The sequence below is a fragment of the Mixophyes fleayi genome, chromosome 1, assembly GCF_038048845.1.
Source record: "Mixophyes fleayi isolate aMixFle1 chromosome 1, aMixFle1.hap1, whole genome shotgun sequence".
NCBI lineage: Eukaryota > Metazoa > Chordata > Amphibia > Anura > Limnodynastidae > Mixophyes > Mixophyes fleayi.
In genome coordinates, this window is record NC_134402.1 from 394,755,160 (window position 1) to 394,782,899 (window position 27,740).

The 27,740-nt window shown below is 39.1% G+C and overlaps 1 protein-coding gene across 1 annotated transcript in view; it reads right to left on the bottom strand.

The window, feature by feature from the left end:
• ARB2A (ARB2 cotranscriptional regulator A) overlaps positions 1–27,740 on the bottom strand; it is a 342,205-nt gene that overhangs the window by 149,582 nt on the left and 164,883 nt on the right. The window contains exon 8 of the mRNA XM_075180973.1: positions 17,736–17,855. Within this exon, the coding sequence (XP_075037074.1) occupies positions 17,736–17,855 (120 nt within the window). The remainder of the gene's footprint in view (positions 1–17,735; positions 17,856–27,740) is intronic.

Consider the following 27,740-nt stretch of genomic DNA (forward strand, 5'->3'; position numbering starts at 1 on the left):
CAATTGACTTATGTATACAAAAACAATATTCCCATTTTAAACTGCTCATAAAAATGTCAACACGTGGAAGTCCTGTTTAACAGGATGACAACTAGCAATATGAATACGGCCCATCTAGTCTAGATGCTAAGATGTCATTTTATCACCCTTACCTACCAATGATCACTGTACATCCCCTAGCCATCATTCTGGACTTTTTGATGCCCACAAACAAATTCGACAGCTCACTGGAAGGAATTTGTCTTTATGGGGCTAGAATGATGTCCTGGTTCTGTGCACAAATGGAGAGTTAAAGGAGCCCATATATTGCCGTAGTCCAAAGCAAACTGTACTGATCACTCGGCAGCTTTAAAACCTTTCAACTAAGCTTTACCCTAAATTGGAACGAACCATGAAAAAATCCCATTATATATAAGAAGATAGAAATCTACTACCCTACCTTTCCTTGAATGACAAAAGAGCTCTGTATACTCAGAAGGTCATTCAGAAGTTGCTCACCTGTTGCACAAAGTCTCAAAATTCCATTCACTGACTCTGCGAGAAGGACACAGCATCTCTGTCCGATGGTCGGATAAGGATGCAAGAGCGAAAGGCAAGGGTAGTCTGTCCTATTGAGCTTACAAATGCACAGAAACTGTGCCAACAGATTTGCACCGTTAATGTTATATAGCCACATATGATATAATTGCTCACACAAGAGAAAACCAATCCTGTTTCAACAAGTACATAATAATCAATGATATGGAGGTCTTATATGACTGTCCACATATTCACAAGATCATCACTATTTTATATTTTCTATGCTTATTTTAAATGATTGAAATGCATTAAAAAATGTGTACATTCTTTTTCATCCACTGTGGTGTATGTGGCTGTGTATGGTCAGCTATGTCCTTGTCTATGTTGCTTAAATGAATGCAGAAGTGTGTCTTGTTACACTAATATACTGTCCTCCTTTGGTCACTTGTATTTGGCAGGTATGACATTTGGTCTGTTCACCAGGTGCAACTAACATATAGGACTCGCTGGAATTCCCAAGACAGTGGACAGTGTCCTGGTTTCTGGGAAATGATAACCCACTCCCTCAGACCAGGAAATTACAAATTAGAACTAGTTTCCAATCCACTGGTTGGTATGAGACCAGGCTGCTTCTTGGAGATCCACCAGTCCAAACTTGACATCTATATATTTTACTAAGTGACAGTCAACTCCTTCTCTAACTTAATTGTAGGAAGCCTACCTTTACTCCAGCCTCCTATACCTACAACCCTTCCCTCCTGTAAACAGTGATATATATATATCTTAGTTGTAGGAAGCCTACCTTTACTCCAGCCTCCTATACCTACAATCCTTCCCTCCTGTAAACAGTGATATATATATATATATCTTAGTTGTAGGAAGCCTACCTTTACTCCAGCCTCCTATACCTACAACCAGGGCCGGGTTAACCATAGGGCTAACTGGGCTACAGCCCAGGGGCCTATGGCATCCAGGGGGCCCTTGAAAGTGCTCAGCAGCAGTATTGATCAATCGGGGGTGCCCCCGGCGCGATCAGTGCTGCTGAGCACTTTCACTGCGGTCCTTTCCCGGCGAGCTGTAGTCTCCTTACTGAGGAGATCTCGTGAGTCTCGCTCTCACGAGATCTCCTCAGTAAACAGCGTACAGCGCGCCGGAGGAGGTAAGTTGGGGGGGCAGCTCGGATCACAGGGGGGGGGCCCTCACGGGGGAATGGAGGCCCCCTTAGCCCAGGGGCCTCCATTCCCTTAATCCGACACTACCTACAACCCTTACCTTCTGTAAACAGCGATACATATATCTTAGTTGTAGGAAGCCTACCTTTACTCCAGCCTCCTATACCTACAACCCTTCCCTCCTGTAAACAGTGATACATATCATCATCACCATTTATTTATATAGCGCCACTAATTCCGCAGCGCTGTACAGAGAACTCACTCACACCAGTCCTGACTGCATATTAAATAATAAAAGAGTTTTGAAATATGCTTATGTAACTATTTGGAAATTTATATTCTCAAAATCGAGATGTTGTAGCTAACCCCTTCCCTTCCTTTTTGTAATCACCATGAATGCATTTCATACTTAATAAAAATATTTTTTTAAAAAGATGCAATTGAGTAATTGAGTTCACAAGTCTACGATTAGACGTCCGATTCGACTAGGAAGAAATCAACCTGAGAAAGCGTTTATACAGTCTGTGATGTGGAATAAATGTACTGCGATTTGTTGTGGTTCTTTTTTGTTTTAAAAGAAAACAAACAAACTGCCAAAACCTATTCATGACACCGGAGCTACACATACACATGAACATTGAACATACTACTTATTGAGCCCACCAGCAAAATACAAATTGAACATAAAGAAAAACCGGACACTGGGGCAAGACCAATGTATAGATCTGCTCTCCAAACAGCACAATATTTCCCTTTTCAAAATCCTGTTTTTACACACATCTCAATTTGTACAACTTCTCCTTGTGTGATGCCTTGTAGAATATAATGAAGCGCTCGGCAGGCATTTATAATCATGGAATAACATGACGTCACACCATCATTAAACATCTATATATGTAAGAGGGAGCTATAATCAAGGTCAGCCTTTTCCCATCCGTGCAGCTTGATCGGAAAACCAAGATGCTGAGAATACTCGTTACATATAAGTGGATCTTGATTACTTTATGAGTTCCCTTCTAGTGTTTCATGTACAAGGTGTTTAACTAGCTTTAATTTAGCCCCAAGGGGCTTATTTCGCTCATATATTTAAAAATGATTTCAATGGTAGTAACTTTAGTAAGTCTACAGCGTATCTTGTTCAAATGCAATAAAATATTAATTACCGTGAGCGCTAACATATACACAAAAACACACAAACAAATATCCGTAAATGAATACCATAGTATCCTATGTTACCTGATAAGACTGCAAATAATATTAAGATATACTTATTTTTTTATTTTTTTCAAAAAGGAAACATTTTATGACAGGCATAAAGCATTAGTTTTATTTTACATGTTCATGTGGAACCAACATAGTCAGTATACAGACCTACACATTTCCTTACAAGAAAGTCATCCACTGCACTAAAAAGAAAAACACAACTATAACAATGTGTTCTGAACAACGGACCAATAGTTTGCCTTATTTATTTAATTTACTTTATTTGAGTTTTTCACAATAAGATGAACTTTACATTTATTGGCTTTACTTTCTGTAACTTAATAAATACTTATATTTCTGGTTTATTTCTACACTTATCAGCCACGTGTTTTGTACATGTTTATTGTTGTTGTGGGATAGAGATGAAATTAGATCGAAATTTAGAGCAAATTGAGTTTTGCGTCAGAAGAGGCTGTTTAGGAGAAAAGCGAAGTTACAGGGGTAGAATCTTCAAGTTACACTTTACTATAGTCTAGGCCAGACGTACCAAACGGACCACTTTTGTCTGGCACGCTGCGCTCCACAGCAGTCTTACAAAGGCAGCTGGAGATGGCCGCATGCGCAGCAGCTCCGTTTCAGCCATCTTCAGCTGCTTTAGCCCAGCAGCAGCCAGGATGCGGTGAAGAAGACGTCTGTGCGCTGACTTCAAAGGTAAGTATTATGCACACTAAGGATTGGTTGGTACACCTATAGAGATATATCTGTGTGGCATACTTAGAATTTGGAGGGCAACTGTGTGGCATATTAATTGGGGGCAATACTGTGTGGCATAAAATAAATTGGGGGTACTACTGTGGCATAAATATGTATTGGGAGCAATATTATGTGGCATAAATATGTATAGGGATCAATACTATGAGGCATAATATGAATTGGTGGCATAATATGAACCGGAGCACTATTGTGTGGCATAACATGAATGTTTAATACACATATATACATATACACACACACACACACACATATATATTATACACACACACACAATATATATATATATATATATATATATATATATATATATATATATTATACACACACACACACACACACACACACACACACACACACACACACACAGAGTGGTCGAAAAGGAAAATTAGCAGCAGTGGCGGTATGGACGATGTAAGTGAATGGAATTTTATAGTCTTACAAGCTAAGCAGTAGAAGATTTGGCTGCACGGCTTACCACTGTATGTAGAACACTTCGACCAATATATATGTGTGTGTGTGTGTAAATATATATACATATACACACACAGACCTGGGCTTGAAGAGATTCTTGCCGGCGCACTCATAGAGAAAGGTTGCCGACCCCTGGTCTAGGAGTAGAACTGATGGTGATTGACAATTCATGTTGCTGTGTGGTTTGGTTGGAGTAGGACTGGGAACGCTTTAAGCCAAATCCCACCATATGAAATGTTGCAGCCAAGTGAGGTATGAGCAAATATTTCGCTGAAGAGTTTATAAACGTTGCGCTTCTGGAGTCCGGTGTGTGACACAACCGTGCTGCGCTCTCACCGCTGGATACAATAGTATCTGGAGAGCAGCATTGTGTTTTATCCCAGAGCAATAAGCATAAATGCCTTGTGACGTAATACACAGGAAAAAAATGCACAGAAAGAAGCTAGCGAGAAAACACTGCATTTAGTAAAAGTTGTGCAAGGACACGTCCAAGCCAATAAATTAAGATGATTGGATTGTGCCAAATGTCATTTATAGCAATGCCTAGGAAGGATGTCTCCACAATTCCCACTGTATTCCTGCCTGTGATAACAGATACAGCCTTATTAGATGTCAATCACTTACAGCCATACTTTTATTCAGTAGCCCGGTACACAGTGGAACATATCCATTTATAAACTTGTGCCAGAGCCCAGTCATTCCTCTTACACAGCGTCACATTTCTGTACTACTAATTCTCTAAATAATAAAACCCCTAGAGATGTGCAGAACGCTGCACTGTTCCATCTGTCGCTCGTCTAGACAAACATGTACATTTTACTACTCCGAAACAACTATTAATCCCAAGAGTATATTGATTTCTTACTTAACATATTTTAGTGTTAAATAAATGCTGTTCCTGCACATAGTCGTTTACATGAACTCCCTTCTTGCTGGTCCCTTTCACTCTTGCAGCGAATAACTAATGCACTAATAACATGCTCAAGTAAATAACCATTGTTATGATATCTTTTTTATGATAATTAGCGGTTTCTTGGAACAAAAACGCAACAGTAAACATGGGCAGTGTTTGATGTACATAAATAGTTGTCTCTGCATACTTGGAACTATAGGTATGAATGTGTGTGTTTAAGGGAACTGACAACATAAAAAACATTAATAATCTATATGGAGAGCAATACGCAACAGGTGAGCTAATGAAGTACAGGCTTGTATGCAGTACCACAGATAAATGTACAGCAATATTATATACTAAAGGTTATTAAAAATATACTATAAATACCAATATTTTAACATTCCAACATCATACTACAGCTATGTGAGAAAAATAGGATAACTATATAAAAAGTAAGCATGATAAATGTAAAACTGACTGTATGGTTCTTGTGTATGCAAGTAATTATATAAACATACATACAATACACACATATACATCTTTGCCAATACTATAAAACACATCTGCTGTTGAGCTGGTACATCTAAGCACATCACATGTGACACTGTCTCAGCGGACCATTGAACACTACAGTTCACATCCTGTTGTGGTCACTGAGAAGTATTTACTTTTAAAGGGGCCGAATCAATTGTAAATTTTTTTTTTTTAAAAATAAAAATTTCCACGCAGTGTCCCGGAACGGGCGAGAGACACTATGCGGTAATTTTTTTTAGTGCAATCTCCGCTTACTTTTGGTCGTGCCCCAAACAGACGCGAGCAAAATTGATTGTTACTTTTTACCGCATAGGCGGTAAATTTGCGGTAAACATCACGGCTAATTGAATCTGCCCCTAAATATTAATTTTCAAGAAATATCAACTTACAAAGCCAAGAGAACAAGAGGGGATAAGAACTGCACTGAACATTGCAAATAATGAAGAGTTTTATAGTGCAGTTGGTTAATATTGAACAACAGAGAGAGATGAAAAATCAGGTATGACTATGAATACAGCTTACTTCCCACATAATAACATGTACTTTAAAAAGAATCTGGTAAAGCTTCATATGGGTTCTACTATAACCATTCTTCCCACACAAAAGGAATCCCCGCTTCTGATAGTGTCTTCTCCCTCAACTGACACCTGATCTAAAAACAACACACTTATAGTTTGGCAGCCTGTATCGGCCCAGCAGTGTGTGAAAAGTGATGTTAACAAGAAAATCAAGTATATAATAGAGAAGTCACACATGGGCAGTTCTGAGGGCAGAGATTTGGAAGGTGATTTTTTTAGCTTGGGACCCCTATTTAAGAGTGTGTATAATAAACACATGCGTTGTACTCCTATTACATTCTAACAAAAGGCATATTAAGTAAATATACTGCTCAGATCTTGGCTCACATGACAGATATGTGATGTGCCTGTGGTTATATTATTTTCTTCCTCCCAAGCATACACCTCCTGCAGTGTATGTGCTCCACAGAAGTCAGCCCTCACTGAGACCATCTTGTCTCTTTCACAAAGATCCTTTTTTTACTTCTTACTTACCGGCCACTTCCTGTGATGGGGAAAAACTTTAACTCAGCTTGTGATAATTTCACAGGCCCTGAGCAGCATGACCCCCGCAACCCTGAGGTCAGAAGTCAAGGCTTGTTCTCAAACATCTGTGTGGCTTATTATGAAAGAGGAACAAAAGTGGAAACATGTCCACCAGCGTGATGAGAGAGACCAGCAGAGACGTGGTGACACTTTGGTCATCTGCTGGGCCGGCCTTTTAAACCTCTTAAGCGGTGGTTAGTTATTAGAGCCCATTGCTTTGGTAACCAACAGACTGACGGGAGAGCCTGTAGTGAGTGCACTTTCTCAGGACTCTGGGTAAATACACAGCATACATAACACAGGCATTATCCAACGCAGCCGCAGAATAAGGTACTCAGGCTGGAGAGACTGAGAACAGACATTTTTAAAAGCAATTATAGTAGAGACACTGTTTCAGCAACAGTTTAAGTGTATGGAAAACATATTGCTATATGATTATTATTATTATTATTACATTATTTATATCGCACCTACATATTAAGCAGCACTTTACAGAGAGTATTTAATAATTCCCATAGGTCCCTGTCCCAGTGGAGCTTACATTCTATATTACTTTTTACACAGGCGCACACACACAAGGGTTAATTTTGTCAGAAGCCAGTACACTTACTATGATGTCTGGGAAGAAATCAGAGTACACAGAGCAAACATACAAACTCCACGCAGGTAGTACTCTTGTCCGAATCAAATCCATGACCCCAGCGCTGTGAGGTAGCAACGCTAACCACTGTGCCATCATGATCAGAGTATAATGCACCTACTACAAAATAATTTAAACCTTAAGTCCACGATTTTCCATTTTGTTTTTGAAAATGTGCAAAAGTAACATTTCACATGAGTAAAACGAGTATATATATTAGTCATCTGTGCTTCACAAACTGGGTATAAACCTTAATTACATCAAAGCAATTATTTGTCAGTGTGGTAAAATGCTAGTGATTATCATCATCATCATTTATTTATATAGCGCCACTAATTCCGCAGCGCTGTACAGAGAACTCACTCACATCAGTCCCTGCCCCATTGGAGCTTACAATCTAAATTCCCTAACATACACACACAGAGATTATTTAGAAGTAAATCTGAGTTATTCCACATACGTATGTTGATCAATCACTATTTTCTGGAAGCGCTAGGCACGCACGGGAGGACGACGCACATCCCCACGTGACTTGAATATGCCCCTTTTTGTATGCGGACCGAGGAGAACAGGAGCCCACCATAAACAAAGTTGAAGCACCAGTCTGCAGATTACCCAGCGTAGGTCAATCATCTCTCAGTGGTGGGCACTTTTAGGGAGGGCCTAACAAAACGGCCAAACACATAATTTATTTGTTTACTTTGATGAAAAAAAAACAATAAAAAGATGAACAATAAAAAATAATTAGATTCCATTAATATTTCACATGCAAATGATTCACGATCTCCATCACTGTTACCTTATGCCAACAGCACTAAAGATTATTAGGGGGGCGCTTTTGAATCACCAGACAGTGTCAAGTTCACCAGCAGCTGCAGTGATGCCCAGTAATATGTAGATCAGTAGTAGCAGCATCCTCTAACACACCAATAATAGCGTTAATACCGGGTAAGAAGCCATCAGTAGTCAGGGCCGGATTAAGGGAATGGAGGCCCCTGGGCTAAGGGGACCTCCATTCCACCGTGAGGGCCCCCCTCCCCGTTATGTGAGCCCCCCCCCCCGGTGAGCTGAGCCGCCCCCAAGGCACTTACCTCCTTCTCCTCAGTAAGGAGTCTACAGCGTGCCGGGGAAGGACCGCATTTAAAGTGCTTAGCAGCATTGATCGCGGCGCAGGCGCCCCCGACCGATCAGTTCTGCTGCTGAGCACTTTCAAGGGCCCCTGGGCTGTAGCCCAGTTAGCCCTAGGATTAATCTGGCCCTGTCAGTAGTAGAAATGGCCAAAAATATGCCAGCAGTAGTGCTCAGTAAGTCACAGCAACGCCTAGTAATAAGCAACGAAAAACAGTAATGTCCAGTAACAAGTCCCCATTAATAATTAGTGACAGTAAATCATGAATTCCTAATAAAATGTTACCATTAGTAGTAACAGCCAATAAAATGCCAACCGTAGTGTCCAGTAAAATACCAGCAGATACAGTACAAACCATTAATAAACCACCGTTATTGGTAATGAGCAGTAAAACGCCAGCACCAACAATAAAGTCCATTAATAAGCCATTAATAAAGTAGTAATAATGTACAATAATATTGGCTGAAGAAGGTATGGAAGACTGTCAATCACAAAAGCCTGAGTGTTCTTTGCCCAAGATGTAGCTACCACTCATGTTGAATGGGCTTCAGTACTGGTTGCCCACTCCTCTTGTAAATCCTCCGATTCATCTGGTCAAAGCTTGTTTAGAGGGGGCATATCCTTTCTGATGGCCTGTATGCATCACAAAATTGTTCTATTTTTCCGAACTCATGTGTTTTATACAAGAATATAGAAATGACCAGATACAGAGAATGCAGTTAAGTCACTTTCTCACCCTTACGTTGATTATTCAGGAAAAGTTCTGTGCACATCGTGCTTCTAATTCTCCAACTCTCCTGACAGACGTCTCTGTTACTAGGAATAACACTTTTAAAGCCATCTACTTCATCGTTACTTCATGTAGCAGTTCAAATGGGTCATCCACTAGCATAATGAGAACTAAATTGAGGTCCCATGAAGCCACAAAAGATCTGACTGACGGATGGATCCTTTTTACTGCTTGGAACAAACTTGTAACACTCAGAGAAAACATCTGTACTATTAATGCGGCTACAGCAAGACCATCTTGTAATAAGGTCTAAGATGTGTGGAATAGTCAGTGAAGTTGGATTAACTTTAGACAGAACATTTTCCCACATTCCATAGTAGATAATGGAAGAATTATGTTTCCTAGCTTGCAGGAGTATACTTATCACCAGTATACTTATCACTTATTCGGAGACTCCTTTACCTCTGTTAGCCATTAAATTTAGATGCCATACATTTTGATGTACAACAGGACCCTGGTTTAGCAAATCCACTCAAAAAAGTAAAGGCCATTGTTTATTTCCTGAGCATTTCCCAGGCTATTGGAAACCAAGGATGCCATTGTCAAAATAGAATATCTATTATTTTTTTATTTCTCCTTCTATATTTTCCTCAGAACACGAGGAATGAGAGGAAATGAAGGAAAGATGTATCCCAGATGGAGTGCTAAAGCATCTATTCTTTCTGCTTCTGCACCAAGAAAGAAACCGGAGCACAGTGGCATTGTGGATTGTCAACAAGTCTACTTATGGAGCCTGAACTCTTTTACTAGTAGCTAGAATACCTCTTGATTTAGACTCCACACCACTGAATGGATTTGTAGCCGACTGAGGTAGTCTGCTAGTATCTTCTACTTGCCTGCTACATGTTATGATGATATTGCCTTTACATTCTTTGCTATATCTGCCGTTACGGTTGTGCTTCTGGTGCCTCCAAGAAGATTTATGAAGGCCACCAGGGTCCAATTGTCTGACTATACTCTTGATATTTTCCTTGTACTTGATACTGGAAATGATTAATTGCTTTTCAAACAGCTCTTGCTTTCCAAGATGTTTATATGGAATTTATTTCTATATTCATGCACCTTCTGCTATTTATTCCAGATAATGTGCTCCATATCCTGTTGCACTAGAGCAGTGTTGGCTAACCTGTGACACTCCCGGTGTTGTAAAACTACAAGTCCCAGCATGCTTTGCCAATATATAGCAGGTTATTGCTGGAAGGGTATGCTGGGACTTGTAGTTTCACAACACCTGGAGTGTGACACGTTAGCCAACACTGCACTAGAGTCTGTTTTACCGCTCTCTCTCCGGCTCCGAAGTTGAGAGATCCCTTGGTGGTATCTAAAAGTTTCATGGTCTGATCCGATTTAATATGTTTGTGATGACATTTATTTAAGCGCTTTAGTACGAGATTTTACATGTGTCAATTTGCACACGGAATTATTCCTATTGCTGAGGAAAACATTCCCAGCAGCTGCAGCCCTATTTTTATTGTTGACCAATAATGAACCTGCAAAAATTTTGCCTCAGCTGTTGCCACTAGACGAGTTCTTTGGCTCAGATCTTGAGATGCAGATATGGAGTCCAAGAGAGTCGTTTTCGAGGTCTTAAAACAAAAATCCTCCACATTTAGAGGTTAGACTTTTCCCCCAATAAGAGATCAGAAAGCAGGCATGGGTTGCCAAATGCACAGGATCGATATCTTTGCTCATAACCAAATCATTAAGTGATTCTAAGGTGGCGGAGCCTTGGCAACTATGTCGGCAAGTTACCTGGTCCTCCGTCTGTACTTTTACAAAATTCTATCGTTTTAACAATTGTGTGTTCAGGACTGTTAGCTTTGGATGAAAGATTTGTGCACAGCTGTGTCTGAGAGTACCCTCCATTGGGGGCAGCTCTGTAACGTTTCCATGGTGAACAGTGTGCCCCAGATGGAATCAGACGAAACGTATTAACGTAAATACAAAAATTCTCTTTTAATTATAAAATGTGATCTCTTTATCGATACAATTAGTTCTTTAAATGGCTCAGTTGGCTGATCTTTCCCTTTGTTCTCAGAATTGCATATAGCACAAAACACTACTTCAGATTCCGTTACAAACTCTTTATCGCAAGCTACACAAATCCTCTGTGTTTTATTTTGTTTCTTGCTTTCCCCAAGCTCTATAAGAGATATAAAAATGGGAACACTATTACTAAGTAGCAATCCGTACAATAAAACACGCCTAACTAGGGGTTACAGTAAGTTGGTGTCTAGGGATTAGGCTCAGGCTCCATCTTATCGACTAACATGAGGCTGCAGTACTCCTGAAGTGAATTACAGCACCATTCTCAAGAGCTTTATGTAGCAGTCCTGAGTTCATGCTGATGCTTCCTGGTACCCTTTGATGATGCGGCACCCAAACATGTGCTAACGCCACTTCAAGCCTGCCATGGCGCATTTTCAAATCCTCCCGCAGGTAGCAGTGCAGAATAACCCGGCACGCCCAGCCTACCTCAGCTTACACCTCAGAGGTGCATTGATGGGAAGCCAAGGACGCCCTGCACTACAGAAAACACAACAAACTTCCCCCTAGCTCACATGTCTAGCTTGTAGAGACAGAGAAAGATATGGAGGAGGGTGTGGGGGGAAGGATTACATTATCAATGAGGGGGCATTTTGTTTGTCCTATTTCTAACGAAACAAAACAGAAAGTAACCCATGGCTACCATGGAGGATTGAAGGGGAAATTCATGTCTCTTTCCATCATGTCTCCAGATAATTTCATACTTGCCAGCTCTCCTGGAATGTCCGGGAGACTCACGCATTTTGGGAGAGTCTCACGGACTCCCGGGAGAGTGTGGCAATCTCCCAAATTCTGCCCGCCTCCTAGTGAAGTGGGCAGAATTTGGTCCAAAATGCCGCAATTCTCCGTGAATTGCGGCATTTGGCGGGTCCAAAATGATGCAATTTTTGGCACCCCGCCCCCCTCACATGGCAGGCTCCCGGAAGACAACTTAATAAAGTTGGTAAGTATGGATAATTTATATTGATCTGTGTGTCTGCCACATATATGAAAAGCTTTGTTTTTTTAACAGCAGGGAAATTACATTCACTATTTAATCTGTCTGAGATGGTTTAATTTTAGAAAGGATTAGTTAAGTTTATTTTGAAGAATTCAGAGCTTTTCAGGGATCTAGAGTTTATTGGCATTATAAACGGACGTTGGATTGTTTATTTTGAAATTCGTTAGCCATACTGTTCTCTTAAGAGGCGTATCTTTTGTGCTTCCCTTAAGCCTGATATGTTCTGATGATTATCATCATGTATCGTTACTGTTAATAAAAAATAAATAAATACAAATAATTATTCAACACCAGTGCTATAGCCTGGCTGGTTACTGCTAATGCAAGGGGTGTAGAGGAATGAGGGAGTGTGGGCTCTCACCTCCCCTTCCCTGTAAACAGTGACAAACACCCCCGGGATATGCAAGGCTGGACTGGTCACACTACAGCAGGGATACCCACAGCATGGGGTCCCCTTGCCATGATGAGAGCCTGGGGCGGCATGGATGAGCGAAAAACGTGGAACCCCCCCCTCCCCTTTCCAGGGAAAACCAGCCTGGATTAGACATGCTTGTGGAATAGTGTAGTTCCACAAATGTACCCAATATTAAAAAAAAAGCAAAACCTCATACACACACCACACGTTTAATAAAGTGGATAACAAGGGATTTGGTATTTCAAGTAAAATATTTAATCACTTAAATCCATGTGGAATCCTCTTTTCTTCCCTCTTAATGTAATTCAATAGGAGAAAACCCAAAACCTTTAATGAACTAAATGAACTTGCTTCTAACCAAGCTGCTACACAAATGAATGAAGAGAGGAGTGTCTACGATGGGCTGGATCATGAGGAAACGGATCAGATTTGCTGTTCATGTATAGACTCATCGTGGTAATTGATTTGACTTATAATTTTAAGATCATTCAAGTTGATGATGACTTATTTTATGGATGGTGCTTCAAATTATGGTAATAGCACTGATCTGAAGAGTTAGTCCCAAACATTCCAGATAACAGATATTAGACCAGCAGGTTGTCATACAACTGGGTTTCCTTTATACTAATGTGATAAGCCATATTGGCCAATCATATACACTAAAAACTGGCATGTGATACCATGTACCTCTATGCTTCTATCACTACGTCAGACATCTAAGCTCTCACAGCAGCTTTCCTCCACATAATTCAGTTTCCTCAATGTCCGTCGTCAACTTTACAACTATTCCCATCATTAAACTCTAAAACCCTGTCAGACTCAATTGTTAACACAGCACCAACAAAAAAAATAAATAAATGTTTTTTAGTTGCTATGGATATTTGAACAGGGTATTTTGTGGTTGCTTAATTTGAGTATTTTTTTCTGAATGGCTCTAGTCCTTGAGATAATGGATACCCTCAATTAATAAGGAACTTAGTCTTAACACAGGCATATGGGAAGCTACCAGAACATCCTAGAAGGCGAGACACGCAAATACTTTAGGTGTTCACTCCGCAATCATTCTAGAATATTACCCCTCCCCCTATATAAGTGATCGGTCACCCAACCAGCAGTCAGTTGGCAGCGAAGCAGTTTGCGTTGTCTGTTGTGTCTTTTGTCAATGTACTATATTTGTATACATGTAATCAGTATACTAAGTCAAATGGTATACTAAAAAAATGACAAGGCCTTCAAGAGAAAACACAAAGATGGCGATTGCTTCAAATACATTTGCAGATTGTTCCCTGGACTAAGTTGGAAAAAAAACCTAAAAGCTGGAATCTGATGACCCTCAAATTCATAAACCAGAATTATAATTTCACAAATTTTATGAATGGTGTTGAAGCTTTTGCCTGGTGCAGTTATGTCTCAGTGGCCAAGAACCACAAAGCAGACGATTATGAAGAACTGGTGCAAAACATATTCACAAACTTTAAAAATTTGGGTAAAAATATGACCATAAAAGGTACACTTTCCCCAAAGCCACCTACACAGATTTCCAAATAATCTTGATGATTTAGTGAGGAACAAGGGGAGAGGTTTCATCAAGATATAAAGGTGATGGAGGAAGGATATAAAGGCCGATGGGACAGGCACATGGCTGACTATTGGTGGAACCTCTAACATGATTATCCTGATAATTACTATGTTTATAGGTTATTATACCAAATAAAATGCTATTATGTATTCTTGTGTTACTTTGTATGATTTGAGACATTTCAGTGTGATTTGTAAGTAGGCTGTGCCTGACTATTACATTTTTCAATGGGGTACCAATTATCTAAAAACTTAGAGCCAATCTACCAAAACTAATTATTCGGATTCAGCACCACAAACTAACCCCAAAATCACTCTGGATTGGCAATAAAATTCAGTGTTGACCAGTGATCTTTCATGGGCAGGGTAATTGGAATGCAAAATGTCTTTTGTACAGCAATTTGTCAAATCTGTGCATTTAAAAAAAAAATTGTAATAATAATAATCTTTAACTGAAGAACGGTCCTAACATGCAACAGTTGTGACTGCATCTTTAACCATTGAAGCAATCAAGGCCTCCAGCACATGGATTGCATATTGTGGAAAAGGATTATTAACAGCTGTCTCCAGTTCCCAAATGGCATTAATGTTTTTCTTCCACTCACTAGCTTTTTGCTGGTATTAAGAACTTTATCTCTTCCTTCTCTGAGAATTCCAAAGGGAATGGAACCATTAAATTACAAAACGTAATAAAAAATAAACTTCTGTAATGCCCGTGGAACAGATATGGTTTCTGTCCTTACAGCCACTAAAAAGGAGTCTTATGAAAAACAGCTTTATATCACCACTCTAAGTATGCTGTCAGCAGAGCTGTGTAGCTCGGTTGAATGCATAGAGAGATATATTCAATTCAGTTTTGCACATAATATAAAAAAAATTCTCATACTACAAATACCACCACAAAAACATTTGTCCTTCTACATAGATAAACAAAAAAAATAAACAGTTCCTTTCTGTTGATTCCTGTTATTGCAGTACAAGTTTTATCAATAGAACCATTTTTCATCACTCGGAGAAGCAGAGTTTTTATAAAAGGCAGCACTACAAAGATTCACATTTGGCCAGATTGCTGAAAACGAGACAGCGTGCCAACTAATGCACTGATTGGCCGCAATAAGTTGTCACAGTAGTCCTTGGGGCCAACAGGGACCATAGACCATGCAATAAACAATATTTTACAGTTGGTTATGTCTATTTGATGAAGGCTATGAATAAATGTTTTCATGAAAGAAGAGAGAATACTATAAAAAGGAGATCCAAGTTGAATATTTAAATATTCCGCTATCTCTGCCATACTAACAGATGTCTGGCCTCCATGCTTTATGGCAAATGCTCAAACCCACAACACCTCTGTAAAACCTAATTCTCCTGTTGCGGCTGGCTAGGGAATTTGAACTGTAGTACTTCCAACACACTAGGATGTGTACGATGTTTTAAAGTTCAAAATGGTCTGGTCTGCCAAGCCCTTACGAAGATGGGTGAGATAATACATAAGACCACTAGTCTAAGACATCAAACTCTTGATGTTCTGCTAGTTCGGGGAAGGGGCTTAAAACAAATTAATTTGGGACGAGATATCCTTTTCAACAACTCCTGAGCAGAATTGACAAACACTAAACCATTCATGAAATTAGTAACTAAAACGCTTATGGCATAATGTTAGCGGCAAAATACAAATATCAGGAAGTCGTTTACCTCTATATCATATATGAATATATTTTATTGCTGAATTGCAAGGCAAAATTGCAAGGCAAAAACAAATCAAAACAGATTACAAACGCATCTCTTACAAAGTTCTACAAATAAAATTTAAATTCCTTGTATACCGCGCAACGTTTTTATTTATTAATTTTCTTTGGAGGTGCACAGTTAATTTATTAACAGATGATATATTATATTTAGCCCATTATCTTTCTAGAATAATGCTGGAGAGATACATCTCCCTAGGTTGATGTCCATTCATTCAACAATGAAGCAGAAGAATATCACAAAATAAAAAGATCTAATTTATTCACATTTGTTTACGGTTTTGGAATAATGGAGCGTAGAACCACTCCATGCCTATAGTAGTCCTCTATCTGCTGATAACTATTGCACAACAATTAAATAACATAATAAATAAGTTTAAAACACAAACAAAAAAGTGAGAAATATGGTTGAAGAAGATAAGATGTTGATTTTCCCCACAGTTTAAATGAATAAAACTTTGTTCCGGTTAATGCTAATTGCTTAGTGGCACCAGATACTCCAGGAGACTTGTCTGTCCTCCTTGTTATCAGCTGTCCATATCCTGATCACCATTATTATTTTGGAGGGTTTCATATTCAGCAGTAGTAGACAATGAAGGGTTTCAATGTTCTGTTACGTGGTATGCTTTATATCACACAAGACATTCATTAGAGAGACAATAATAGAAAATCAGCTTTTTCTATATTATTTTTACTGAACTGCTACTAGTCTCATCTATGTATAGGCGGTGATTTAGGAGCGGTTCATGTTCTTATTGGGTTTCCCTTACTTTATTCTATACAGCTGCTGATAGCTGGTAATGTAACCCTTTTCAGAGTTTCCCTAGCTATCAGAGCTTGCTGCTGCAGTATGTTGTTAAGGTCATGGACAAATCTGACATAGCCAGGCATTTCACCAGTGAGGGAAACAGGACCCAAAATAATAAAGGATTTGCTAAAAGTACAAAGAACAGTTTGCTTTATTTATTCATTTAGGGCTACTAAGCAGCTCCTTCACACACACTGGTCAAAGAGACATACTAATTACACATATACCACCCGCGCAACGCAACTACACTGAGCAAACAGGTCCCATCCATCCATACAGGCCAACCGCACTGAACATACAAGCACCTAGGCCAATTGCAATGGACACACATCACATCTAGAGAGTCTAACACTGGACATAAAGGTATGCCACTAATGCACAGATCAAGCATTCTGTACACCATGATTCCACAAGGCTCATACGGACATCAAAAACACAAAAACTAGATATAAAACACGCATTGTTTGCTTCAATTTAAAATGTACATTTTTACTTCTCTCTACCTCAGCATCCTCCACACACTGTTGGAGAATGCCAATAAAATGTCACCGCAATGCCGAACACCAATGCCTCTAATCACAAGTGGAACTGTAATAAAAATATCACCAATTTCTCCCCGACAAACAAACACCTCTATTTAACCTTTTCTTGCATTATTTTGGAATTAAAACTGTATTTGGTGATGTAAATACATAAGGTTCCAATCCAATAAAACTGAAAACAGTATTGATTTGATTTAGTTTGAGTTGCAATAGACAGCCCTGCTCCATGATAACACTATCAGCTCCTCTCATGTCTAGATGGTACTAGTCTTATCGGTGATGATTAATATATCATACATTTGTAGTAAAGCCAAAAACTTCAGTGCACTAAAAACCAGATTTGTAAAAGCTTCGAAGAAATGTCTTACCAGTTCCACAAAGGCAAGTCCCCCATAGCTGTGTGCAACAAAAAACACATTCTCTGCAGCCGCTTTGGAAATGAAGTTGTCCCAAACATATAAAGCGTGTTCTTCAGGACTGCTATTATCCTGCAAACAAATAAATACAACAGTAAACCCAAAGATGCCACACTTTTAGCTACTTTGTACATTTTATTTCTCTTCAACATAATAGTCTTTAGAAGGATCTACAGTATGCATGTGAGAGTTCATGACAACCAACCTGTACATACAAACACTGTAATGACTTAGTACAGTAATGACAAGGACATTGTACTATTAGTCAGTACCTATATGTGATCATCATAAGAGAACTAATCACAAGTAGTAAAGAGCTACGTAATATTGCTCATTATAATGGTATTACGGTTGGAGTGAGCTCTTAACACAAACATTATATGACACACAAGTGATTTCAAAAGATTGGACATCACTGATGACAAACACAAAGATAATTCTACCTCCAACCTCATCTCATCATCTCTGCCCATGGTCTCACCCAGTGATTACCGACAACAATTACACCGACATGTTAATCGCAAGTGCTCAAATTCCCGACATACAGGAAATACAGACTTGTTCAAAATCTGACAACTAACCCAGCAAGGGGTGAACATACCGGCAGAGACATGTATGTCACTTTTAAAGGACGACAGTTACATTTGTGCTGTTAAGGGGGCAATGCAAGGACCCGCCAGCTGTAAAATGTACAACCCTTCCTAAAGAAACATTCTACAGCCGGCGGGACCTTGCATTGCCCCCTTAACAGCACAAATGTAACTGTCGTCCTTGAAAGTGACATACATCTCTCTGCCGGGATGCTCACCCCTTGCTGGGTTAGTTGTCAGATTTTGAACAAGTCTATTTCCTGTATGTCGGGGTTTGAGCACTTGCGATTAACATGTCGGTGTAATTGTTGTCGGTAATCACTTCTTCGCTATATTGACTACCACTGGTCTGTAGTTGTAGGTCAAGGGAAAACACATGTGGCAGATTCCATTAAGTATGAGGTTCCCAAGGGACCATGCAGGATGTTAGGGTACTAAAACATTGCTTATTTGTGCTTGCACCTCATGGAGCACATCACGCGATGCTTTAATGGGACCTCACGTGTAATTAACTGTGTCCCATACGTGGTGCAAAAATAAGCAATGCTTTATGTACCGCAATGCCCGGGAATACATGCAAGAGCACATCACGCAGGGCTCTAATGGGACCTCGGGCTTAATTGAATCTGTCCCATAGTATGATGAGACACAGACAAAGTTAAGTTGGCTAATTGACTTTTGTAGAAGCCATGGTACTTTTTCCATTTTAATAGTTGCTGAAATGTATGTATTTATTAGAAGTACTCATTACTAGACAAATGGTAAGAGAATAAATTACAACAATATCTTGAGCAATAACGGTTTAAAAAAAACATCACATCATCATCGAGATTATTTTGTCTTTTATGAAAACAGAATAAAATGGGTTTATGTTTAAATTTAATAATTTAAATTAAATAGAAATATACATGCCAAATAAAATTTCACACTAGAAAAATGGCATTATTAAATACAATGTACAATATTTCTTATTGTTTAGTTTTTTCTTTAGAGGCTGTAAAGAATGCAAGAAGTTATTATATTTTTGAAATTACTGTACATAGATTAGCAGTGAGAATATATTGTAACGTTCTGCTGCCTCTAAAGGACAACCATTTGAATTTACTAACGTAATATTACACTCATTAATTGTTAAATACCAAGTTAAAGTAATGCAAAAGACAAAGCCTTATCAACCGGTGCAGATTCTAACATCTAGGCACTCCAAGGTCTGCATTTATGATGGACTACCTGCGCTGATAACACATGGAATTATCTAAACAACATTTGCATATTTGTGTAATTATTTCCTAAGGTTAATTAGCTGCTGCAAAGCAGTTTGCCCTTTGAGACTGCTTGCCGTGACAGGTTCACATACTTCCTGTACTGTTGCCAAATGTGACAGATTCTCTTGTGCAGACCGGACGCAGGAAACTTTCAGAATGGATAACCAGAAGAATTGTCTTTTAGAAGTGAAAAGCTACGCAGCGGGAAAGAATGGAGAGGTCATAATGTAGTGATTGGTCTGCAGATGGCTCCCAGTATCTAAATAAGCAGATGATAATGTCAAATTTTATTTATATCCGTATTTCAAAAGGAGCAGAGCAGCCTTACTGCACTTGTAAATACTAATCTGATGTTTTCATCACTGTGAAGCACACAGTTAATGCATCTTGGCCATCATACAGATGCAAAATAATAGGAAACTGAACAAATGACAGAGATGTCCCTTCTCATGGATACTTACAATAGATTGAGATTTCTTTATGTATATAAATAAATAAATCCCCAAATATCGGTAAATTATAAATTATTGAGCATGCAGAGTAGGACCAAATAAATTTCAAGAAGCAGTAAAACAGAACATCTGTAACCATGGCAACAAACTATGGACTACACTGATTGTTTTCATGGTCTCATATGTTGCAAAGGAATATATCAGTTATTCACAACTTATTTGTCATATGGTAGCAAGAGTGTGTTTCAGTGTTTTCAATAGATGATTTCTCATTTCAAGCACCAGAAGTTAAGCCAGGAATATGTAGCATTCAGTATAATGACATTAATTAGACATCATTTTGAGTTCAGCACTGGGTAGTGGATAAGAAATGGAAAAACCTGGTTAAACAAAATACAGCAAGCATTTTGAAAGCAATGGCTTCAACATAGGCGTGGCTCATCAGTTAAGGAGCACTTAGAACAATCATCACACCTGGCAATGCATCTTTTGCAAGTTAAGTGGTGCAAAGAGCACAGGCAATCCGACTACCGAGCAGTGGTGGAACGTGATATAGTCAGAGGAATAATCCTTCACCATGTTCTTCACAAAGTGATGAAATAAAGAATCTACAGCCCTGTGTCTTGTTTCCAATTGGCAGATTCCTTGGGTGTGACATTAGGGTGTTACCGCCTCCCAGAAGGTACCCTCCAACTCGCCAAGATCAACAAGGTTTTAATGGTTGTCAAGAGTGGAAGACTGAATGAGTTCAAAGACAAGAATTTAGAAGATAGGAATATTGATCCAGACGGTACGTTTGAATTCTCATATCCGATATATAAATTCGATTTTTAGCCTTTTAATTTGGTCATCTATGTATAAATCCATTTTCCTTTAGAAGTGGTCCAGCTAGAGATTGACAACTCAGAGGATGAGCAATCTCCCTTACCAGAGAGACAAGTGGGCATACATTCGGTGAAATGTTTCCAAGAATGGAGTACTGTATCTACACAAGTCTGTTGTCAGGCACTTAATAGTATACAGAAGTGCTGCATCTTCCACTTCTCGTTGTCTGCTTTTACACTCATGTAATTATATCAATACAATAGGCATAGTTTCAAGATCAATGTGGATAACCTAACGATTGCGTTATACTATAGAACATTAGCTGGGATCGAACTTCTTGTCATTATGTTTAATTACCCATTCATGACACTTTTTTTTATATTATATTAATAAGAAAAGGACATTATTCAGTTCATCAAAAAAACTGTGTTCAATTCATCATCTCAGAAATACTAATAGATAATAATAAAAATAACCATGTAGATAAAAAAAAAACATGTAGCTCTGTGGCGTATTAAATACAGCATTCATGTGAAGCATATGAACAATCGCCCCATCTCACTCTACCCTCATGACCTGTGAAAATCTTTCCCGAGTCCTGCGACAAAGCTATTACCAGGTATACACAATCATGCGAGCTGAATAGAGAACAACAAAGACAGCAGGGCACTTTAAGATGGTTTGCATAGGTGGGAGACAAATATACAGTCAAACAGATTATTTTCTGTGTGTATAACAGAACATTCCATACAATCATTTGTTCCACGAAATTTAACACTTAATTTCATGTAGTTCAGCAACAAAAACTAAACCATTGAAATGTACTGAAGTTAGCAACAGCTAAATGGGATAGGCAACAGAATCAATGACACAAATTTCTACCTACCATAGGAAAAATAACACAATGCTTTTTATATACTTTAGATAATAGATACTTTGCATTTATTAAAAAAAAGTCACTTCTAATGTTTACATGTGGTATAATGAGGCAAGAGGGAATGAAAACTTATTTCAGGAGTTTCAAATGTAAGGTATTAACAGACAATAACCAATTGATGAAGGAACATACAGTCATGGCCAAAAGTTTGCTGCCTCAGTGTTTTTAGACCTTTTTGTCAGATGCTGCTATGGTATACTGAAGTAAAATTACAAGCATTTCATAAGTAACGAAAAAAGAATAAACATCTCTCGGCGCTACCATAAAAGGCAAAGCATATGTAGCAAGTGGAAAATACAAATTATATATATATATATGATACGTATATCCAAAATAGTCCTTGTCATTCAGTTCAAAAAGGGTAACAGTCCTTTCTTCATAGTGTCTGTGTAGCCTCCATCTAGAGGGTGCAGATATGGCCGATGGTATAGGCTTGTAATATGGTTCTTTTACACAGAGTGCCCACGTGCTGTGATGAGAACTCTCAAGGTCCAGGTGGTCAATCACAGGATGGAGATCTGATGACCGACATGTTTCAACCTCAAAAAGGTCTTTATCAAGGCAGGTCTTGATAAAGACCTCACAAATGTCTTTATCAATTGAGAGCTAACTTACCAAGAGGTACCCCAAGAGCCTCCAAAGAGCAGTATAGCACCAGCACTCCGCATCTGCTATTTGGAGGCTCTTGGGGTACCTCTTGGTAAGTTAGCTCTCAATTTAAAAACACATATGTATGCTCCAAAAATAAGGAATTTCATTGTTTAGAGTTAGAACTACCCTATTAGCAGAAGCGCCATGACGTGGCAGGTGGCTTAGCCTGTATTTGCATATGTGTGTAACTAAGAACCCAGCAATTTTATGTACAAGTAGAATTAGCAGCTTTGTTACTGGCTAACAGCAATGTGCTGGGGGATTCTTCTCTGTATTTGCTCCTTTCAGGATAACCCCAGTCCTTCAAGCACCTGCTGTTGGCCTATAAGTCGATTGAGCAACTTCCCATTATGTTTTGTTTGTTATTTTAACTCAATCAGTATGACAGAGTCATCTCTAGCATTGTCCTTGTCAACATTCTCACCTGTGTTAACGAGAGAATCACTGACCTGATGTCAGCTGGTCCTTTTGTGGAAGGGCTGAAATGCAGTGGAAGTTTTGCTTTTGGTATAAAGTTAATTGTCATGGCAAAGAGGGATTTTGAAATTAATTGCAATTCAGCTGATCACTCTTCATGACATTCTTGAGTATATGCAAATTGCCATCATAAAAACTGAGGCAGCAGACTTAGTGAAAAATAACATTTGTGTAACTCTCAAAACTTTTGGCCATGACTGTACATAATACAATCACTTGGCACTAATCTAGCTTTACCATTCACACAATAATTGGAAAATGAACACCTTCATGTGGGTGCTAGTTGTTATTTATCTGCTGCCATTCAAAATTGTGTTACCAATAACTGCAGTCTAAACGTATCTATCCTACAATTTGGCCCCAGGTACCAACTATGCTATCCTCTTACTAAGGAGCAGTAATAACTAGTACTGCAAAATATGTGCACACTCGACTTAAGTTTACCAAACAGTGAAGTCCAAGCAATCAGTGGTGGGTTTGAGTTCCACAGTGTTCAGCAATGAATGTTGCCAACTCACAGGAAACTGTTTTGCTGAAGCCAGTATGGTATAAAATAAAAAATAAAAATAAGGCCCTAACTACCCTCCTCCCTCTTACCACACCACTGGGGACCTACCCAGCCAACCGGATTCAGTGTGGGGCATAGTAAAACCCACCCTACTCCTCAGGGTTCTTAGAAACTGCTTCAGTGGTTTAAGGCCCAGTCATAGGGGTGTAGCAAAATTCTTCCAAAAAACCCTTCTTGGAGCAGTTTGATGCAAAATGATGTAATTTTCTAAAACTCTGAGATTAAATTTTACTAAGTGAGGTTATTGACTTTTATTGCAATGCAGAAGTGATCCACTGGATTAGTAAGAGGACATCCACAACTATTAACTTAACAGTATTAAACTCTTAAATTGAAAATAAAAATAAAAATTGTTACCCAATTTATAATACTACTACCGATTATTAATTCTGGTGCCATCTGGTGGCAGCAAGGCACATACTTACGTTGTTTTAATATGTTTATCTTTAGGAGAACCCTGTCACACATTTCAACAACTTTCCAAAAGACATCACTGTAAGGAGTCGCTACCATTTTGTCATTACTGGTCAGTATAATGCAAATCAGACTTTTAAACGAAAAGACCCAATAATGACTCACAAGCAATTAGCATACAGAAATCATGCTGCCCAATGTTGTGCGTCTTCAGCTCCCCTTCTGTAAGCAATGATCCTCACTATGCCAGAGCACTGGAAGTTCAGATACGGAGGAAAGGAGGAGCGACCCAAGGTACTGGTATAGAGAGTATGCAAATTACTCGTACCTCTATATGGTGAACTGTGGGGGAGAGTCTTGTGTTTCTAGCAGCCTATATTTCAATGTAAAAAAATAATAAAAATATGTACCTTTGACGATTGGTTTACTTTCAATATTTTGCATTAGATGCATGTGGACAGCACTTAGAGATAGCTGCAGATTAGTTCAGCTCACACCTACCACATTATCTTATTCTCACAAACATAAAGCATCTAAAAATTGTGGATTCCAGAGGTAAATGACAAGGTAGCGCTGAGGATCACATCATCACACCAAAAACAAGGCTGTTTCAGGCTGATTGCTCCACAATCCAATTAAAATGACTCGCTCTCACCTATAAAACACTCAGCAACACTACCTCTTCATACATCTCATCCTTACACCATCTTAATTTTTCCTTTGACTTGCACCTTGCAAATATCTTTGATAACTACCTCTCACCGCTACCCACTTACGGAATTCCCTACCACAGCCAATCAGACTCCAGCACAGCCTTCAATACTTTAAGCGCTCAATAAAAACCCATCTCTATTAGAACTAAACCTACTCCCAACATAGCTACAATTGTCCCAATCTCCACTCTTGCTAAGCTCGTCTCAGCTTTGCCCTTCTGCACTAAGTTCTTCACTCAGCAGGCCCTCCCTACCCTTTATTTTCATGTCTGCATTTATAATGCATACCTTGTATTTTACGTATACCTTCTTTCTCCTGTCCGTTCCTGTGAAACACTGTCGTAAAAGCATACATACCAACTATCTGAAGTTGACTTCCGGGAGCCTGCTGGGGGAGGTGGGTGTGATGGGGGCGGGGTTCCAAAAATTTGCGTCATTTTGGACCCGCCCCCGTGATGTAATGATGCAAACACGTCATTTTACAGCAGGGGGCGTGGCTAATCACCGCGATTCCCAGTGAATCGCGGCGTTTTGGACCCAATTCTGCCCAAGTGGGCAGATGCGGGTCATTGCCACACTCTCTCGTGAGTCCGTGAGACTCACGTGAAATGCGGGAGTCTCCCGGACATTCCGGGAGAGTTGGCAAGTATGGGTAAAAGGTAAAAGCGCACTAACTTACTTACTAATAACTGTGCGCAGCTCAGGGATTAGAGCAACCCAATGCTCTCTATAGCTACTAGTAATTTTATATAGGTCCTAGCTAACCGTGTTGAGAACCAAGACCTATATCGAAACACTGTGGTGCCAAATGAACATCAAAAATAAGGATAATAATGTGCATATTTAAATCTATACATGAACAATCCCCCCTCCTACAACTATACCCTCGCAGACTTGGACTTTACAGAGCTTCAGTAACCCCTGCACTCTATATTTAACTCACCTGTGTCAGATCTACCTTCATTTCTGTATCAAAAATGTAAGATTTTAATTTCCGGTAAAACGAAAGAAATACAATTTTTTAATGTCAATTTCATATTCATTGGGTTTATAAGACATCATGTTTAGAAACACTACCTAGAAACACATCCCAATCTCTAAGACATTTCAAAGCAAACCAAGACAAAGGAACATATCACAGAACAATAGGTTTAGTGAGAGTGAATTCTTGTGTAGTATAAAGATTATCAAGACCAGACTGTCACACTGTGACCTTGCTGGCGTCTAGCTAATCTGACAATATTTCGTAGTGCATTGTTTCAAATCAATAACTAATTAACAAAAGTACAAAAGGAGTTCCACTCTTTTCTGAGGTCCCTTGTTAAAAATGGCTTTTGAATACACTTGGGCAGAAAGGTCACACTTATGACATCTTCACAAGTCTTTCAACATCTTTTCACTGTCAGATTACATTACTTTTCAGAAATTAATTGTCATAAGTTAAATCACAAACCTATTTGTTACAGCCAGTTGTCATAATGACATGGTGAGGAGGTGTTTTGATACAAGTCTCTACCTCCAGCTCTCAATCATATCTTAATTTTTGCAGTTGACCTAACTGGAAGATTGGGAGCAGACTTTGAGCTTTACAAGCGCCAGTCAAACCTTGGGAATCCGCTCCAGGTTTAGCCATTGAAGCATAATTATGGGGCATTCCACAAACATCATTGGAAAATGAATTAAAAAATAAGTACAACACTTACATTTCTCTAATCCTTAGGGGAAAACAATAATATTGATATGAACTCATTATTTATGAGAAGCAAGCGTAACAAAGAAGGATTATAATTTATAATAATCACTTATTGTGGAAATATAGTTATGGGTTCCTTTATCCTGAGAGTCTGACAACAAGAATGGAACAATAAATAATCACCTCAGCTCAGTAATAATGTCATGCACACAGCATAGATCCTTCTCCAGTCACTGAGAACAACACTGCTAAACAATTTGAGGAAAATAAAGCCAGTGATAATGTGGAGGAAGACATGGCTCATTACAAAGTGTAATTTAGCTTACTTCAGGTGCTCCAAACTATGTAAACATTCTAAATAATACACCTGAAACTAGTTAAAAAATGTTTTTTATTTTATCAAGGATTGCAACTGGAGTATATTTGATACACAGAAGTCTTCATCCATTCTTATACAGCAATGCCCGCTTATCGCTGTTGATACATTCTTGAAAACTTGAGTGCTAAACACAAATATAAAAAATTATTTTCCATAAGATTAGAAATCAAATTAATTTGTTCCCAATTTCCAGAAAGCTGTTATCAAAGTTACATAAAACATTATAAAAAAATATTACTTCAAAAAGGTGGCATGGCTTGGAAATCATAGTGTTCAGACATCACCCATTTATGACCCAAGATCGAAAGCACAATTTGCTTATATATGGTGGGCTGTCCTGGTCCACCAGACCCTTCAGGCTAGTACTGGACCTCCTTTATACCTAGGGTGCCATTTTGCTAAAGAATTGGACCATCTGTGGGTGGGGAAAAAAAGCGAATACCCGCCTCTGGCATTATGGACAGTGACTCCCCTGACCCCCCAACACCATTAAAACATCTGGGGTTGATCTCTCATCTGGTGGTGTCCTCAGGGAGCCGGTAACGCTGTGCCTCAAGGCCCGGATCTGAAAAGGAGGAGTGTGACTCTCGCCGTGGTAGCGTGGCTTCTGGTGCAATACGCAGCGGCTGACTTCATCTAATTATGCCCATCCAAGAAGCCAGGATAATCTACTTTAGAAGACTGTCTTCTCCCCAACTCTAGCTCAGGGAGACGTCTGCAGACAACCAACATGATATGCAGATATGCCCCGTGGAGGACCGTCATCTTGAGATAGGCAGTGAGAAACCATCAATATACAGGGCACCCTTGAGATTTTATCTGTTATCCAAAGAATCCATATCTATAACTTATACCTGAAGGAATATTAACTCTATTGATTTTCAACAGTTTTCCACCTCTCTTCAACACCTTTGCTCCCCAATTTCTACATTCTCCTCCCCTGATATGGCAGTAACTAATTTTCACCAAACTCTAGCAACTGCTCTTTATCAA